General features: G+C 44.6%; 1 protein-coding gene across 2 annotated transcripts in view; it reads left to right on the top strand.

Moving 5' to 3' along the window:
- Positions 1-19689, top strand: part of LOC119966167 (aryl hydrocarbon receptor-like) — a 235249-nt gene that overhangs the window by 24785 nt on the left and 190775 nt on the right. For both annotated transcript variants that reach the window (XM_038797465.1, XM_038797466.1), the window contains exon 2: positions 2079-2266. In XM_038797465.1, the coding sequence (XP_038653393.1) occupies positions 2079-2266 (188 nt within the window). The remainder of the gene's footprint in view (positions 1-2078; positions 2267-19689) is intronic.

The following is a 19689-nucleotide window of genomic DNA, read 5'->3' as shown; positions in this document are numbered from 1 at the left end:
GCCATGCAGACACGGGGAGAAAGTGCAAACTCCACACAGTCCCCCAAGGTGGGAATTGAACCCAGGTCCCTGGCGCTGTGAGGCAGAGTGCTAACCACTGTGCAACCCATACTGTAATCTATGATGTAGGAAAAACATTTAACCAGTTAACAGTGGGAATGACAAGGGAGCATAATGTGAACTGTGATCAGTCATTAGAAGTGGGTAAACCAGCATTGCCAATGGGTTGGTGGGTAACCAAAGCTGCAATACCCAGAGGCAGGGATGTATAACAGCCTGAAAGGAGGTCAGTATTGAAGAGTGAGAGGACAAGCAGTTTAAGGCCGAGGGCAAAATGCAGTGCCTCGAGCATGGGGACATGAAGACTATGGGAGCAAGGAGAGCAGGCTAAATGATTAATATTATATGCTTAAAATAATGAAGCTAAACTTGAATACACTTCACCTGATACAATTGTGTAATCCAATGAATAAAACAAAACATTGCAGTACCATCTGTAGAAATGGACTTGGAGAAATGGCAGTTTTAAGAGCAGCAGCATCTCTGTGAAGTAAATAAAATGTGGCTGTCCAGTAAACATAATCAGGTGTGAGGAAAATGTGACTCAGGAAGTAAATATGACAAACTGAAAATGCATGCTAAATGCAAGACTTGTAACCTACAATACTTTATATATTAAAATATATAAAGGTACAGTTGCCATAGTCCCAGATGACCTTTGGCTGTTTCCCGTTTTGAGGGGGAGAGCTGACTGGTGGTGGTTTAACCTGAAGATCACCACACTTCAGGCAAGGAGCGTGGTTGAGAAGACGGGCCTGCATGAATAAGATACTTGGATACAGCTTGAAACATCAATTTCATTAATACTTCAAAGATGGAAACAAAATGAATAAATAAATGGGCCACTCCCGATTTATAGTACAATTTCATTTTTTGGCTCCTAACTTTATGATTCGTCCTTTCTTAATGAAAGTACTTCAGAACACTTTTAGAACTTCCAGCAACAAATTAAATTTAATTAGTTTACTGCAGCAGAATCATGAGTGTTTGAAGTTCTATCCCTTGCAAATGGAATGCTATGCCTCAATGTTGGTAAGAGTGGGTTGGGATATGCCAACTGAATGAACAGCAATCGGCAGGACAATAAAGGGAATGTGAAGGAGTAGGACCAGTGTTGGAGGGGAGAGTGTTTTATCTTGGCCAGTAGTATGGCCAAACAATGAGATAGACTGGGTCCTCTTATATTGAGGTGAGGACAGAATAATTGGCATGCTTTTTTGGATGGAAGAAATGCCCTTTGAATTAGTTACCTTGAAGGTTGGTGGGGCGGGTGTGAGTGTGATTTAGCTCATGCTTACTTTTTGCCATATCCAAATTGCTAGTGGCATGTTGCATAGGTTATACTGATGTCAATTGTTTTAAAATGTTTGGCAATTTTATAATGGCAAACTGAGGTTAGATTTCTGATTTAATCTGACCATTTGCCACTGTAAACCAGGGTACCAGAAAATGTTCATCCATAATGAGCTTTACAGTGAAAACTTCACCCATTTATTTCTCCTCTTTTCATTTCCTTGTATCTTTTGTAAGAATTGACTAAGATTCATGTGATAGCTGGTGAGGAAATAGAAATTTGTTACCCTCGGTTGATAATTTTCATTCACTTTGACAGAAAAATATAATTACATTTTTGCAGTTGTATTATGAAGTGCAAAGGTCATGGGCTGTAAACCCCCCCCCCCACACCACATTTCTGCCCCGACCCACCGGCGGGATTCTCCATCACACCGGCTGGTCAATGGGGTTTCCCATTGTGGGGCAGCCCTACACCGTTGGGATACACCCGGGCGCGGCAAAACAGAGAAGCCTGCCGACGGAGAATCCCGCACCTTGTGTTTATTGACGTCTCCCTAAGTCTTCAACGACTTAGGATTTGTAACTTGGGTTGTCAACCTTGCTTACGGAGATGCATGGTGCCAGGTTTGGCATAGTTTGAAAGTGTATTGTAATGTTTCTAATTTCATGACATGAAAGTTAAAAGATTGTATTATTAACACAAGTTTTTTTTTCTCTTTAAGTGTGAAAACCCAGGCGTTTGAAGGAGCAAAGTCAAATCCATCCAAAAGGCATCGGGACAGATTGAATGCAGAGCTAGAACGCCTGTCCAGCCTCCTGCCCTTCCCACAGGATGTTGTAGCCAAATTGGACAAGCTGTCTGTTCTCCGCCTCAGTGTCAGTTATCTCCGAGCTAAAAGTTTCTTTAATGGTAAGGCCACTGTCTGAAATATGTTTCATATTCATGCTATTAGCTAAAAGGAAAGTACTCTTGTGAATAACAGGATGCAAAAAGGGGTGTGATTCCTGCGGAAAGTAACATTTAAATGTTATCATATGATCTTGAACTTTGTTGGACTGTAAGGGAAGTTTTCTTTTCGCTGTGAAAATAGATTTTTCTTTTATGAATGCAGGTGCGTTAATCCATGTCTACTCCCTATCAAAATCGTAAGAACATAAATGTAACCTGCTTTAACCCTTGTGATAGTTGAGCAAAATATAATTTTGGAAAGATTCCATAACAGTCTAATGTGGATAGGAATTAATTGCCAAATCTGGGCTGTTTTTGAAAAGGTTGCCCTTGAAAGATAAAGTATATTCAATGTAAAAATTATATAAGCATCATCTGTTTTGTTTAGCTAATCACTTGCAGAGATTTGGTTTCTTAAGACTAAATAACAAACAACCTAACTTGAACTTGTCACTCTGGAGAGTTTCAAAACTTATTTGTCATTAGAACACTATTTGATCCTATTTCCAAAGTGCAATAATAGATATGAGGGTAATGGCCGGAATTCTCCGGTTGTTGCGATTCATTTTTCTTGCCAGCAGCGCACCCTCGCCAGTGGGTTTTGCGGTGGCATGGGGTGGTTTCAATGGGAAATCCCATTGACGAGTGGCGGGAAGAGAGAATCCCAGCGCCAGTGAATGGCACGCAGTCGAGTAATATGCGGCTGGGGGACCGGAGAATCTCGCCCAATAATTACATTGCAAAACGTAATTTTAAAATTATTATTTTTCGAAATCAAATATATTAATTTCTGAGATTGACATGAATAATATTGTTGGACAACTTTATACTATTTATGCATGTTTGTTTTCACAGTAAAGCAGTTAGCTGCTGGATGTGGTGATGGGTCTATGGTGTCAGGGGATGTAGTAGAGAAGCATGGAAGGTTAGGCATTCTTGCAACTCCACTGGGAAAGCATTGGACTACCATTCCAATGAGCTGTACTTTAAATTCCAACTTTTTGTGTGCTATTTTGTTTGTAAATCCGCTAACTATATTATCTCAATTTACTAATTCTTGGGAGGCTACTAAATGAGATTGCGATGTGGTAGATTGATAATCTGTTGCAAGTGGCAAGTCGGATGAAAGGGGAAGAGCCAAAATTGGAATTGCAATTGAAATTCCTTCTACAATCCTATCTCCTGATTGTCAAAGTAGTGCCATTGACATGTGGAAGGCTTGGAAAAAGAAAATGGTGATGGGAAGAAGCAAAGGAGGATTTAAATGGGCTAACAATATTTGTATGCACATAGACTTTTTTTTTGAAACACAGATTTTGCATTTTTTCTTGCAGATGTTTCCTGAGAATGTAAATATTTTATCTTAGAAAAGAAAAATCCCAATTGCAACATGTAGGACTTAAAAAAAGACGAGTGACATATTTTAGCTCTGTAGCAAATTTGCATGGCCTCTTCTGCTAAAGTTATACTTTAAAAAAAAAAGTGCTAATGATTGTATCTCTTCAGGCCATTGAAGATGACTATATTGCTTTATTCATCTTTTCACTGCCTGAGGGCAATAGTTATAGCTGAAATTTAATAACAGTAGGCTTTCGAATCATTGTTGTATTCGAAACAATGTATTTGTATTAGGGGCTGATTTAGCTCACTGGGCTAAATCGCTGGCTTTTAAAGCAGACGAAGCAGGCCAGCAGCACGGTTCGATTCCCGTAACAGCCTTCCCGAACAGGCGCCGGAATGTGGCGACTAGGGGCTTTTCACAGTAACTTCATTGAAGCCTACTCGTGACAATAAGCGATTTTCATTTCATTTCATTTTCATTTTCCTTTCATTTCATTGTAGTCGTTTAAAAGTCATGTTAATTTAAGTTTTCTAATATCATATTGTCTTTTTCCAAATTGTGGAATTAGAGTTGTTAAAAGTCACTGCTGTATGTTAACTTAATGATAAAAGTATTCCCACATTATAGGTAACTTCTTTGAGTTGAATTGTCCACCTAACATTTTGGTTGTTGGTTTAAACATTTGAGGGCTTCAACTATATGATTTAGTCTGATGCATTCTATAAATTACATATCAAAATGGACAAATATAGAACTGTTCAGTTTTTATTTTTCAAATGTATTTTTTAATTTAGAATAGTTCTTTGATTGTAATGCAGTTACCTATCACTGGAATGCTAATTATATTGGGTAGCACGGTAGCACAGTGGTTAGCACAGTTGCTTCACGGCTCCAGGGACCCAGATTTGATTCCCAGCTTGAGTCACTGTCTGTGTGGAGTCTCCATGTTCTCCCCGTGTCTGCGTGGGTTTCCTCCGGGTGCTCCGGTTTCCACCCACAGTCCAAAGATGTGCACGTTCGGTGGATTGACCATGTTAAATTGCCCTTGGTGTGTAAAAAGGTTAGGAGGGGTTATTGGGTTACGGGGATAGGGTGAAAGTGTGGGCTTGGATGGTGTCCTCATTCCAAGGGCCGGTGCAGACTTGATGGGCCAAATGGCCTCCTTCTGCACTGTAAATTCTATGATTCTATATTGTTAGGATACACAGGTGAAGAACATTGTTTAATTTACTTTTAAACGTGTCTAAATAGAGGATCACGTGGTGTGGAGGAGGGTGGGGGATGGAGGAGGACCACCTCGTAGGCCTGATTCAGCTCCTAGCCCAGACCAAGGTGGCTATTAACAGGTCTAGGCAGCGAGTGGTTGAGTGGGTTGTCTGTCCCGACTGGCTACTCCTCGGCCGTGGCTATATTGGCGGCTGGGTGGCCTTGGAGAGCAAGCACATGGTGTATCTTCTTGCATGATTCTGCCCTTCTATGAACAGTGCGCACTGTAGGACCTGGGGTGTGTGTGCATGCATGCGTGCATGTGTACCCGGAATGATATTTTGGTTTAGTTTTCCTTTGAAGTTATGTTTTAGTTACAGTGCCCAACCAGGGGGTGGCCCTCCTGTCATTATTGTTTAACATTTTGATCATTTGTTCAATTGAAGAGAGTATAAATTGGGGAGTCACCACAGAGCATTGTGAGGAGGGTGGAAGACCTCCTCATAGCCTGCTGTTGGGTCAGGCCAAGGTGGCTATCAATAGGTCCAGGCATTAGATGGTTAAGGGAATCCAGAACTGCCCACCCTCTCCCGCAGTGACGTGTGCGACTGGGTGGCCCTGGAGTGGGATCATGTGGTGTCCATCATTACTTTCCAGGCCTTCCGTGACCTGTGGGCACTGCGGGAGCAGGGGTGCACCATCACCCCAAGGGAACAACATTTTGGTTTGCTTAATGAACGTTTCTTTTGACGTTTTTATTTGTTTTTGTTGCAGTGCCCCGCCAGGGGTTACCACCCCTCTCAATTTAGATTTTTGTTAATGTTTTGATTTTTTTTTCTTTGATCAACTAAAAGAGTATAAATAGGGGACAGCTGAGAAACTGGATAGGAGGGAAGGGCTACGAGACTGAACAAAGTCAATGAACTCTCTCAGTAAGGAAAATCTCTGTGTCATGGTTTTGAATTCGCCAACTAACTTCAACTCTATTAACATTACCCCGGTAATTATTTCAGCAACATTTGCTTTAGCATTAGAGTCTGAGCTGAATATTCAAATGACTATAGTAGGACATGTGGGATCTCCTTGCATATAGTAGGCAATATGAGTCAGCTGGTAATATTAGAACAATTATTTGAAAGATGTTTCATAATATGAACAATATATCCCTTTTATCGTTGTTGATTTCTGAAGCAACCAAAACTACTGACAATTGGCCAACTCTGCCAGCCCCTTTTGAAACAGTTTGGTCTTTATGGGTATCCTGTTAGAGTTCTAATTGCCTTTATTTGGAAAGAAAAATCAACCTTGATTGTATGATTACCAATTTTCACATAGCTGTTTGTTTTATACGCTATTTTTATGCATTTGTAGGAGCATTACCAAAACTTGGCACGCAATCTGTTTTGAAATTTCTGAAGGAAATGTATGGACATAAAGAGCAATCTGCTAAACACTGCTTCAGGGCTTAAGATAACTTTTTTTCTCTCCAAATTGCTATGTTTTCTAGTAGCTATTCACCATATGTTTTAACTATAAATTGTGTCAGTTTCTAAATTACTGCAGATGGTGCTTTTCATAGGATAGCATTTAAACTTCGAATGCCTTGGAGCACTAAACAAATTTAATGTTGGAAGATTGGTACACACACCTAGGTGGCGCCTGAACAATCGCATCTTGTTTTCATTCTTATTGCTGAATCTCTTTTCTGTAGCATAAATCTTTCATCAAAAATTGACTTGTACATCCTGATTCTGGCACCAAATCATTTTATAAGTCATACACATGCGAGAAAAAGGAGACTGCTGTAGCATTGCACGTAACTCGCAGGTCTATATCGTTATTCCACAGTGCTTGGATTTTAGCAATTCGTCTTTGAGTCAAATACTCTTAATAAATAACCTGGTTATTTGTAACATCAGTTATAGTCCTCTTTTTCATCTCTAAAGCTTTACACAGATGCAGCACTATGTTTTTGGAATACATTGGGTAAAAAATTGGCTTGCCCTGGTTTTTGGGTGTGGCTGGGGTCGGGGGAGGGGGGTGGAGTGGAGGTGAGGCATCATGATAAGCAACCTGCAGATCATGCAAATCAAGGTTGGGGTAACACAATTTTCATGTACCAACCTCATCTGCCTGATTATAGAACTAGCCTAAATGTCTCCAGTGCATCTTTTCTTCAAGCTGCCTGCAGCCTTTGTGCATGGTGCGCTTGAAAGGGAAGCCACAAAAAAAACATTGTCAGTATGTAAATTATTGCAAGTGGACAACAGGGCAGATGGAGATTCCTACACTAATGTATGTGGCACTGTAGGTGTCAAAACAGTGTAGGTAGACAGAAGGAGATGTGGTCCTGTAGGCATTTTGGAGGCACTCGAAAATAACCCTCCGTACGGACTGGAGGCAGGTGAGTACTGTTACAGAAGACTGGGGTAAGGACATTGATGGGAACAGCATATAGGAGAATTCTGATGGACACCTACTATCAAACTGCTTCCACCCTTTTTCCCTTGCTGCCCACACGCAACTACCCCCACCCCATTGAAGAGATGGCAACATTTTCTAGCGAGTCCAGGAATTCACTAAACCATGCCTGAAAACATTCCAAAGTATTTCAAGAGACATTACAATAGAAAATGTTCCAGGAAATTGTGTGTAATTAGGGTGCCTGGTTCTTTAAATAATGCTAGCAGAGGGCCCACCCTGCAGTCACACAATTCTTTGTTCTTGAGTGAGCAAAAAAGAGTCTGTCATCTTGTGTGTTGCCCTAATCTGCGATTCTGCAGTCACGTCATTTCAGCCAATTGAGCAATGTGAAGACAGGATAGTGCCAAATCAGTGTCGTTCAGCACCCTACCCTCAAAGCGCCTCACATGGAAAACAGGACAAGGCTAAACAAAGCAGTTTTGCACCCATTATCCTAAATTCTCACCCATTACACTTTTCCTTAATGCACACATGGCAGGAGTTTTCATCGCACCAAATTTAGATGTGCTGTTCATTACAGAAGAGGATTTAGTGCTTTAACAAGAACTTGCATTTATTCAAATTTTTTATGTTAAAACTTAAAGAAATAAAGGCAGGTAAATTATCATAAAACTGTATTCTCTACTGTTTATAGATCAATCTGTGTAGACACTTATTATGAATCTCAAGTCAACAGACATTTTTTGTTAATTTGTTTTCAAGTAAGGATGTTAAATTGATTTGGCAGTGGTACATTAATGTTGCAAGATAACTGGTACAATGCCACTAAGTTATTGTCAAATCTGCCTCATGTGTCCCTCATTGGTGATATAATTGCCATCAACTTATTCTTGAACAGTGTAGTTTTTCTACACTGGACGTGACCAAGTAGTTGACTATTAGAGAGGGAGTTGTGTGTTGAACTAAAAGTGTAAGCAGGTGTTAGGTAATTGTTGGGTTGATTAGGGGCCGTGGAGTCAGAGCTTTTTGAATTTAACATTGCTAAAACTAAAACCATTCAGTTTGATTTTCTCTGTACCCTCACCTCCCAATTTTATGCTGGTGACCCATTCCAGTTGAACGTGGCACTGTGAAATCCATGTTTGCAGTTTGATCCTGAAATTGAAAATTCATACCTATCCATCATGCGCCATTGCTGAAACTCTCAACCATACCTTAATCGCCACCAAACTTCAATTTTTCCATGCTTTTTCCCCTGACCTTCTGAACTCTATCCTAACTAGATTCCCAACTGTCCAAAGCTCTGTTACTTGCATTCTATCCGACATCAAGTTATTCTCGTTTGCCTTGCCTGTTAACCTTGTTTGCATCAATGTAATTCGGTACTTCTTCGACAATGCATTAAATCCATAACCTTTGTTCAAATTTTCAAATTACTAATATCGAGAGCAAGCTCAAACTTGCAAGTGTTTGTTGTGGAACTCATTGAGCATGGGGAAAACCTAGCTTGGAATTTGCAGACTCTGGGAGTTAATGTTTTGAAGTATAGTTCCCAATCATTGTCCCTTTTATACACACTTGTGTCCAAGCTGCTTGGCAATTTTTCGGGAAGATGGAGGTGGCAGCTGAAATGCTGAAACTAGTATGGCAGGGGGGTGGGCACCGGAGCAATAGGTCAGAAGGTGAAAGCATTGAGGGAGAACTAGGGAATAGGGCCAGTATGGCTCTGAGGCAGAGCAGACAGGGAGATGTTGCTGAACACAGCGGGTCTGGTGGCCTGAAGTGCATATGTTTTAATGCAAGAAGTATTACAGGTAAGGCAGATGAACTTAGAGCTTGGATTAGTACTTGGAACGATGATGTTGTTGCCATTACAGAGAACTGTTGAGGGAAGGACCGGATTGGCAGCTAAACGTTCCAGGATTTAGATGTTTCAGGCAGGATAGAGGGGGATGTAAAAGGGGTGGCGGAATTGCGCTACTGGTTAGGGGGAATATCACAGCTGTACTACGGGAGGACACCTCCGAGGGCAGTGAGGCTATATGGGTAGAGATCAGGAATAAGAAGGGTGCAGTCACAATGTTGGGGGTTTACTACAGGCCTCCCAACGGGAGCCAGCGGGAGATAGAAGAACAGATAGGTAGACAGATTTTGGAAAAGAGTAAAAACAACAGGGATGTTGTGATGGGAGACTTCAACTTCCCCAATATTGACTGGGATTCGCTTAGTGCTTAGACGCGGCAGAGTTTGTCAGGAGCATTCAGGAGGGCTTCTTAAAACAATATGTAGACAGTCCAATTAGGGAAGGGGCTGTACTGGACCTGGTATTGGGGAATGAGCCCGGCCAGGTGGTAGAGGTTTCATTAGGGGAGCATTTTTGGGAAGAGTGACCACAATTCAGTAAGTTTTAAAGTGCTGGTGGACAAGGATAAGAGTGGTCTGAGGGTGAATGTGCTAAATTGGGGGAAGGCTAATTATAACAATATTAGGCGGGAACTGAAAAACCTAGATTGGGGGTGGATGTTTGAGGGTAAATCAACATCTGACATGTGGGAGGCTTTCAAGTGTCAGTTGAAAGGAATTCCGGACCGGCATGTTCCTGTGAGGAAGAATGATAAATACGGCAAATTTCAGGAACCCTGGATAATGAGAGATATTGTAGGCCTCGTCAAAAAGAAAAAGGAGGCATCTGTCAGGGCTAGAAGGCTGGGAACAGACGAAGCCTGTGTGGAATATAAGGAAAGTAGGAAGGAACTTAAGCAAGGTGTCAGGAGGGCTAAAAGGGGTCACGAAAAGTCATTAGCAAATAGGGTTAAGGAAATCCCAAGGCATTTTACACGTACATAAAAAGCAAGTGGGTAGCCAGGGAAAGGGTTGGCCCACTGAAGGATAGGCAAGGGAATCTATGTGTGGAGCCAGAGGAAATGGGCGAGGTACTAAATGAATACTTTGCATCAGTTTTCACCAAAGAGAAGGAATTGGTGGATGTTGAGTCTGGAGAAGGGTGTGTAGATAGCCTGGTTCACATTGAGATGCAAAAAGACGAGGTGTTGGGCGTCTCGAAAAATATTAAGGTAGATAAGTCCCCAGGGCCTGATGGGATCTACCCCAGAGTACTGAAGGAGGCTAGAGAGGAAATTGCTGAGGCCTTGACAAAAATCTTTGGATCCTCACTGTCTTCAGGTCATGTCCCGGAGGACAGGAGAATAGCCAATGTTGTTCCTTTGTTTAAGAAGGGTAGCAAGGATAATCCAGGGAACTACAGGCCGGTGAGCTTTACATCAATGGTAGGGAAATTAATTACTGGAGAGAATTCTTCGTGACAGGATCTACTCCCATTTGGAAGCAAATGGACGTATTAGTGAGAGGCAGCATGGTTTGTGAAGGGGAGGTCGTGTCTCACTAACTTGATAGAGATTTTTGAAGAGGTCACAAAGATGATTGATGCAGGTAGGACAGTGGATGTTGTCTATATGGACTTCAGTAAGGCCTTTGACAAGGTCCCTCATGGTAGACTGGTACTAAAGGTGAAGTGACACGGGATCAGGGGTGAGCTGGCAAGATGGATACAGAGCTGGCTCGGTCATAGAAGGCGGAGAGTAGCAATGGAAGGGTGCTTTTCTAATTGGAGGGCTGTGACTAGTGGTGTTCCGCCGGGATCAGTGCTGGGACCGTTGCTGTCCGTAGTATATATAAATGATATGGAGGAAAATGTAAGTGGTCTGATTAGTAAGTTTGCAGATGACACAAAGGTTGGTGGAATTGCGGATAGCGATGAGGACTGTCAGAGGATACAGCAGGATTTAGATCGTTTGGAGAATTGGGCGGAGAGATGGCAGATGGAGTTTAATCCAGACAAATGTGAGGTAATGCATTTTGGAAGGTCTAATGCAGGTAGGGGATATACAGTGAATGGTAGAACCCTAAAGAGTATTGAAAGTCAGAGAGATCTAGGTGTACAGGTCCACAGGTCACTGAAAGGGGCAACACCGGTGGAGAAGGTAGTCAAGAAGGCATACGGCATGCTTGCCTTCATTGGCCGTGGCATTGAGTATAAGAATTGGCAAGTCATGTTGCAGCTGTTTAGAACCTTAGTTAGTCCACACTTGGAGTAGAGTGTTCAATTCTGGTCGCAACACTACCAGAAGGATGTGGAGGCTTTACACAGGGTGCAGAAATTTACCAGGATGTGCCTGGTATGGAGGGCATTAGCTATGAGGAGCGCTTGAATGAACTCGGATTGTTCTCACCTGAACGACGGAGGTTGAGGGGCGACTGATAGAGGTCTACAAAATTAGGAGGGGCATAGACAGAGTGGATCGTTAGAGGCTTTTCCCCAGGGTAGAGGGCTCAATTACTAGGGGCATAGGTTTAAGGCGCGAGGGGCAAGGTTTAGAGGCGATGTACGAAGCAAGTCTTTTTACACAGAGGGTAGTGGGTGCCTGTAACTCGCTGCCGGAGGAGGTGGTGGAAGCAGAGGCGATAGTGACATTTAAGGGGCATCTTGACAAATACATGAATAGGATGGGAGTAGAGAGTTACGGACCCAGGAAGTGTAGAAGATTGTAGTTTAGTCGGGCAGCATGGTGGGCACGGGCTTGGAGGGCCGAAGGGCCTATTCCTGTGCTGTACTTTTCTTTGTTCTTGTTCTTTGTTTGTGCAGGAGAAGGATCTCTTCTGCTGTTGAGGAATTATTCAATGGAACCAGCAGTCATGATTGGAGGTGACCAATCTTGTTCTCATCAGTTATGTGGCATTAGTTTGATTTGAAAGAGTGAATTGACAGCTCCTTATTCATGGCAGCTTATCTTGTGGACTGGGGAGAGATATGGAAGGGCTACAATGACTTGTAGACCTCAGCTAAGATTGTCTTCAAAGCATCCAAGTACAGGAAATGATGGGGGGAGTGAATGATATTCATTTTTTAAAAAACGTTCACTAGAAATAGAAAGATGCAATTTTTGGTAAATGCTCCACAAATTCATCCAATGTTTCTCCAGTTACAAATAATGTGTGCAGTGCTGCAGAATGGAAGCGTCATGGTTATTTCCTGGATAACTGCTACTGATGTGCAGCTTGATGTTACTGTGGTCAGATAACATCGGAACAGAGTGCAAAGCTTGTTTCCTTTCACAAAGGTCATTGGGTTAACATGAGGAGACCTGATGCTCACATGGGTGCCATGTGCAATGCCTTCAGTAAGGGAGTTTTTGCCAACTGCTGAAAACTGTGGTTGAATCCAGCTGCTTCCTCCTCATGCAAAGTGATGAAGGTGTTGTCTCATGCACAAATAGGATTTTTCATTTGGTTAACTTTTTTGTTCACTGGAGACTGATGTGGCCATTGTATCTGAGGAAGGCTTGCGAGAATCAAGCTGCTTGAAAGACTCGTATCTCATCTCTCCCTTCGCTGCTGGGAGAAGAGCTGTCCCTAATCCACATGTTGAGTGCAAATCATTTTGATGGGAGGAGCTGACTAATTTCTCTCCTGACTGACCACTTTAAAAAAAATAATTTCATGTTCAAATTAGTTGTTTTAAGCCTTCACCCTTGGCTACAAGGCGTCAAACATTTTAACATTTCGCTCAAAGGAATTTAATGTATATTTCTACAGTTGGTCATGCTCCACATACATATTAACTATGCTTTTCAAAAATGAAAGTTTCAGTTGTGAAATGGTCTCATTTTGTGGCTGTATGTCTGGTTTATAGAAGCAGGGCATATGATTTAATCTATTAGTAGCTTTGTGGCTAATTGTCTGAATTTGAGGGTAGAGTGCCAGACTAGGTGGTTTTCCTTTTCAGACACTAGGCTTCCTGAATGCAGTTTTTGGTGGTAACTTTTAGATTTGTTTGTAAGATCTTTTGAAGACCATTCATTTAAACAATCAAATCACTTTGGATGAGAGAAGAGTTGGTCAATTTTTTTTTTGCTAGGTTTTGGAGATTGAGACTTTTTTTTTAAGGTGTGCAGATGGTACCAGTGAGTACAGGCTAGGGATGAAATGTTACCATATTTTTTCAGAAGTGTCAGGCTCAGGCTGGAAACCGTGTGCAGCTCTCAATTGCACAGATTAGTTTTCTCTCCAGATCTTGATGTCTCAAGAGAGAAAAGAGTGGACAGAGTTTATGCCATCACTCTTTAAAGACGGTGTCACAATCTCAATCAGGTACTGTTATTGCACAGACCACTTGGGATGGGCCCTGATTGAGATTGTGACGCCATCTTTAAAGAGTTCCCTGATCGGAGTGATTGGCACTGCCAGGTTGGCTGGGCCAGAGCCAGGGGGGCATTGCCCGGCCATGTCCTGTACCTCAATTTGCACTCCAGGTGTGGTCATTACATCTATTTTTTGCTTTCGAAAACCAATATTGATTCTTGCTGGCGTGACATCACACTGCCGGGGGGAGTATTCGTCATGGCCGCACGCTATGGTGTGAAGTTGGTAACCATGTTATAATATATTAATATTTATGGAAATAAGGTTCATGTCCAGGGAAAATCTCAAACTGAGATCTGACTGGCGCAAATACCGTTTTTGACCACTCATGAGATTTAATGGCCATTACGGGATTTGTGCCCGTTGCCAACGGGGCGGCTAGATCGCGGGCAATGTTTTATCTTCTGAATATCATTCAATTCCCCCTATCCATTTCCTCTACTTCGATGCTTTGAACACAGTCTTGGTTAAGGTCTGCAAGTGTAGTGTCGTCCTTCCTTATCCCTCCCCAATCCATTAAGCTGCCATGTATCGTGAGCTGTCAACCATTCTTTCAAATCAAAATGAACTTAACCCTCCTTATGTTGAAATAGAATTTTTTCAAGTGGTAGGAATCCACATTTGCCATTTGTAATTGGCCAATTTTAAACACAATTTATCACAGAGTTGGTGTGATCATGAATATCTAATTGTAAATTCTTTCAAAATGTTGTGGGTGAATTCTTTGGGAATTTTCCCCCTGCTGCCGCAGCACCTGTAACAATGGTTTCCAACAACTTTGTGGAGCTGAAACTCAGGCAAGACCATTTCTCTATATAGCTGACATGGTTCAAATGGTAGCAGATTTTTCCCCCAAGTATTCTCTATCTTGAAGTCGGAGAGGAACTGTCAAAAAATGCCATGTAGCAAATTATAAATTATTCAGACTAGAAAGACCTAGGTTTGGTTCTTGTCTGTGTTGAGTTAATTGATCTGAACTGCAGCAGCAACTGTGATGCTACAAATAGCCTAAAAAAGGATATTTAAGCCACGGTTCTTGGTTCTGGTGGTCTGTGCAATAACAGTGCCCGCACACTATATAAAACTTGGCTTGGAATAGCCTGTAATGCCTTTCATTGCCAATACGATTTATGACACTCCCCATCCCCAACCATGGTGCTGCACGGTAGCATTGTGGATAGCATAATTGCTTCACAGCTCCAGGGTCCCAGGTTCGATTCCAGCTTGGGTCACTGTCTGTGCGGAGTCTGCACATCCTCCCCATGTGTGCGTGGGTTTCCCCCGGGTGCTCCGGTTTCCTCCCACAGTCCAAAGATGTGCAGGTTAGGTGGATTGGCCATGATAAATTGCCCTTAATGTCCAAAATTGCCCTTAGTGTTGGGTGGGGTTATGGTGATAGGGTGGAGGTGCTCTTTCCAAGAGCCGGTGCAGACTCGATGGGCCGAATGGCCTCCTTCTGCAGTGTAAATGCTATGATAATCTTGGCTGACACAAGAGAAATGGCTATTAGAGCCAGGTATCCAGAGGGTTAGGTTCAGTTGTGGACTTGTAACAAATAACAGTTACGCATCTTTTAGGAACAAGTGTGGAAGTGCTGGGGGGGGGGGGGGGGGGGAGGTAGAAGACTGGTCAAAAAAGGTTACATTGAAAACAATATATATCTCATTTAAAAACGTATATATCTCGTTAAGAGGGCACAGTTTGTAAATTATTGGATTGCTAAAAATAACAAAATATTTAAATCCATAGAATCCCCACAGTGAGAAGGAGGCTACTCGACCCATCTAATCTGCAGCGACCCTCTGAAAGATCACGCGACCGAGGCCCACTCCACAGCTCTAGTCCAGTAAACCCACCTAACCTCCACATCTTTGGACATTTTTAAAAAATAAATTTAGAGTACCCAATTAATTTTTCCAATTAAGGGGCAATTTAGCGTGGCCAATCCACCTATCCTGCACATCTTTTGGGTTGTGGGGGTGAAACTCATGCAAACACGGAGAGAATGTGCAAACTCCACACAGACAGTGACCCAGGGCCGGGATTCGAACCCGGGTTATCAGCACCGCATCTTTGGACACTTGAGGGGCAATTTAGCATGGCCAATCCACCCAACCATCTTTGGACTGGGGGAGAAATCAGAGCACCCGGAGGAAACCCATGCAGACACTGGGAAAACATGCAAACTCCAGACAGGCAGTCACCCAAGGCCGGAATTGAACCCGGGTCTCTTAGTGCTGTGAGGTGGCAGAGCTAGCCACTGTGCCATCATGTGAGAGAAATGCCTGAGGGTTTCCTATTGTCCTTTGATAGCTTCTTTCAACCCCACAACCTCTTCCAGCTGGGCCAATAAGGGCATCAGACACATGAGAACAGGACTCCCTGTATGCTTCCTTGAAGTCTCATACCATCCTGACTTGGAACTATGGGCGAAATTCTCCAACCACCAGCAGGGTCGGAGAATCGCCTGGGGCCGCCTAAAATCCCGCCCCCGCCGTGGCAGAGATTCTCCGCCACCCGAGAAGTGGCGGCGGCGGAATCTCGCCATTCCGATCGGAGAGGCCCCTGCGGTGATTCTCCGGCCCGGATGGGCCGAAGTCCCGCCGCTGGGAGGCCTCTCCCGCCGCCGAGGTTTGAACCACCTCTGGAACGGCGGGATCAGCGGCGCGAGCAGGCCCCCGGGGTCCGGGGGGGGGGGGGGGGGCGGGGGGCGATCGAAACTCGGGGGGTGCCCCCACGGTGGCCTGACGCGCGATCGGGGCCCCCTGCTCTGACTCCGGGCCAGTGCCCTAGCTGCACTATTTTCCTCCGCGCCCGCCACGGCCTCCGCCATAGCGGAAGCGGAAGAGAACCCCACATCGCACATGCGCCGGCAGTGACGTCAGTGGCCAGCTGCCGCTGACATCACTGCCGGCGCATGTGCGGACCCGCGAAAGCCTTTCGGCCAGCCCCGCTGCCGGGGGCGTCGGTTTTTTGCGCCGGTCTTCTGGTGCCAACCGCTCCGGCGTGGGGCTGGCCCCCAAAGGTGGGGAGAATTCCCCACCTTTGGGGAGGCCCGACCCCTGAGTGGTTGGCGCCACTCCCCTACTCCGGGACCCTCCATCACGCCGGGTAGGGGAGAATGCCGCCCTATATCCCTATTCTCTCACTGTTGCTGGCACTCCCTAACAGTATTGTGGTTGTACTAGCACCCGAAGGACTGCCAGCAGTTTAAGACTAAGACGGCTCAACGCCATCTTCTCAAGTGCAATGAGGAAAACAAATTGCCAGCAACAATCGCTTCCTTGGAAATACATTTTTTTAAAATCTGCTTAAACAAATCTTTAGTTGTTTTAATTAAATTGTTGAACTTTTTATTTATTCATGGGACGTGGGCATTACTGGCAAGGAGGTCAGCATTTATTGCCCATTCTTAATTGCCCCTGTGTAAGCAGTTGGGGGTGAGCAGGGACGTTTCTCTGATAATTTAGTATTTTTAAATCTTTATGCAATGGTGACTTTGAAATTGTCAGGTGATGACCATTTTATATTTTCTGTTGAGCAGTCAACGTTTACTGTGATTTAAGTTCTTACATACAGATTACATTTTATTTCCAGTCCTCATTTAAGATTAATACATAAATTATTAAAATGAGTACTTAAATTATTGAAGTGCTAAAGAGAAGTATGAGTGTTAATGTCTGTGTTAATTCTTTAAAAGTTTCTCTCAATGGTCAAGTAAATATTTGTGATAATTCAAAAATCACGGGCCAAAATCTTCCGGCTGTTCCCTGCGGGATCTTCTGGTTCTGTCGAAGGCGCACTCCTGCCTTGAGTTTCCCGGCGCTGTGTGTTGGATTAAATGGGAAATCCCATTGACAAGGGCAGAAGGCGGGACCAGTTCCCTCCGCCAGGGAACACGCTGTGGTGAGGCCGGAGAATCTGACCCCTTTTAAAAAGTAAACATATTATTCAAATTCCATCACCACCAAAATGCGGGGGGGGGGGGGGGGGGGGTGGTGGGTGGTGTGGTTCTGCAATAGGCTAACTGATGTGAGCAATCACGTAAATTTGTGCCCAATTAAATTGCAAACTTAAGTTTAAAAACTGCTCTTTAACAGGGCGGTTGTTCCCGGAAGTGGGGAGTTTATCAACAATTGAGTTGGATGGAGAGCAGAAGTTACATGAGACAGGAAGTCACCTCTTGTGTGCCAGAAAGCAGTGAGCCATTGTCCTTGTGACTTGTATGCTGCTGTTTATGTGACGGGGTGTTTTGGGAATAGGATACTGAAAACTGAGGTTGTTGAACTTAATGTTTTTTAAGGAAAATTAAAACTCGGCTTAGTGCACAGTCAAACATCTCTTCTCTGTGTAGAGCAGCACCGGCTTTATAAATTGAAGTATAAGAAATGCTCTTCTTAAAAATCATGGAATATCAGGCAGTTTATATTTTGATTTAAAGTCTGTGTATGGGTGAAATTCTCCCATGCCTCCATCCCCGCCCCCCTCCCCCAGCTGATGGGTTCAAAAGCGGAGGGGGGGGGGGGGGGGGGGGGGGATTCTCGAGGAGGACAAAAGTAGATTTTAGCCAACCTGAATTTCCAGTCGGGTCTTATGTTGGTGCCTGCCACGGCGGATTGGGAAACCCACTGGAAACTGGCGTGAAACAAATTTGGATCCCGCTAATTGGGTGCAGACGAAGGCCTGATCAGAATCTCCTCCCTCCCCCTCACAATGCCTGATTGTCCAGGGTGCCAATGGAAAAACAGGTTGGTGCAATATGCGTCTGGGACAACATGGCAAACAGATGTTGGGAATCGCCTAAACAATGCGCCAGCCTAAAAGCCTAAATATTGAGACTGGGTGAGAAAATAGGAGCATGGGCTAATACCTGCCTGCTCCACTGTAAAATTGATGCCACATGGGCGGGATCCTGGAGGGAATCCTGCCAATGCAATTTTGTGTCCCCTCCCAACTTTCAGAATCCGCTGCAGGGAGGGGGGGGGGGGGGCGGGGGGGGAGAATATGTAGAATTCCGGCCCGAAATATTTTTAATATCCCATTCAGAAACTAACTATTGAACCACCATGTCAGCTAAGAATCAATTATTCTATTATTTTAAGTCCTTTATGCAATCATGCGAGTTCCCTACCTACCCAACGAATACCTGAGTTGGACCTTGTACTGTTTTTGTTTTGGAGATTTTAATATCTACAGCACATAACCACTACTTTATCCAGTTCATAGAATTTACAGTGCAGAAGGAGGCCATTCGGCCCATCGAGTCTGCACCGGCTCCTGGAAAGAGCACACCACCCAAGGTCAACACCTTCCCCTATCCCAATAACCCAGAAACCCCACCCAACACTAAGGGCAATTTTGTACACTAAGGGCAATTTATCATGGCCAATCCACCTAACCTGCACATCTTTGGACTGTGGGAGGAAACCGGAGCAACCGGAGGAAACCCACGCACACACGGGGAGGATGTGCAGACTCCGCACAGACAGTGACCCAAGCCGGAATCGAACCTGGGACCCTGGAGCTGTGAAGCCATTGTGCTATCCACAATTCTACCGTGCTGCCCCAGGCCAGTTCTAGGCCTATGCCTGTGCATTGTTGCTGTCGCAATCCTTGTTGTCCTGATTTACATTAGCTGCAATATATTGGGGGCAATTCTCCGAGCCGTGCGCCGGCCTGGAGAATCGCCGCGCCCGCGCCTTGACGTCGGCGCGAGATTCTCCGAGGTGATGAGAATCGGCGTCATTTGCACCGGCGCGTTTGGCGCGGCGCCATCCGCGGACCGCGGGAATCGACAGGGCCGCCGATTCTCCGGTCCGGATGGGCCGAGCGGCCGCACCGATATGACAGAGTCTCGTCGCCGCCATTTGCCCCTGGACGCTACCGGCGGGAACTCTGCGGGAACGGTTGGGGGGGGGGGGGGTTGGCCTGTGGGGGGTAGGGGGGTCTCCGTCCCCGGGTGGTGCCTCAGATGGGATCTGGCCCCCCCCCCGGGTTTACTTCCTGGCGCAGCTGGCCCCTGAACACCGACCCCATGTTGAGTCGGGGCTGGTGCACAGAAGAAGTCCCTGCGCATGCACAGGTTGGCGCGGCCCAACAGCACATGCGCGGGTTGGCGCAGCGCCGGGGAGGGAGGCTGGAGCGGCATGAACCGCTCCAGCGCCGTGTTGGCCCCCTGTGGCACGCGAACACT

Source organism: Scyliorhinus canicula, chromosome 5, assembly GCF_902713615.1.
Source record: "Scyliorhinus canicula chromosome 5, sScyCan1.1, whole genome shotgun sequence".
In the NCBI taxonomy this organism is placed as follows: domain Eukaryota; kingdom Metazoa; phylum Chordata; class Chondrichthyes; order Carcharhiniformes; family Scyliorhinidae; genus Scyliorhinus; species Scyliorhinus canicula.
This window is presented reverse-complemented; position numbering and strand designations above follow the sequence as displayed.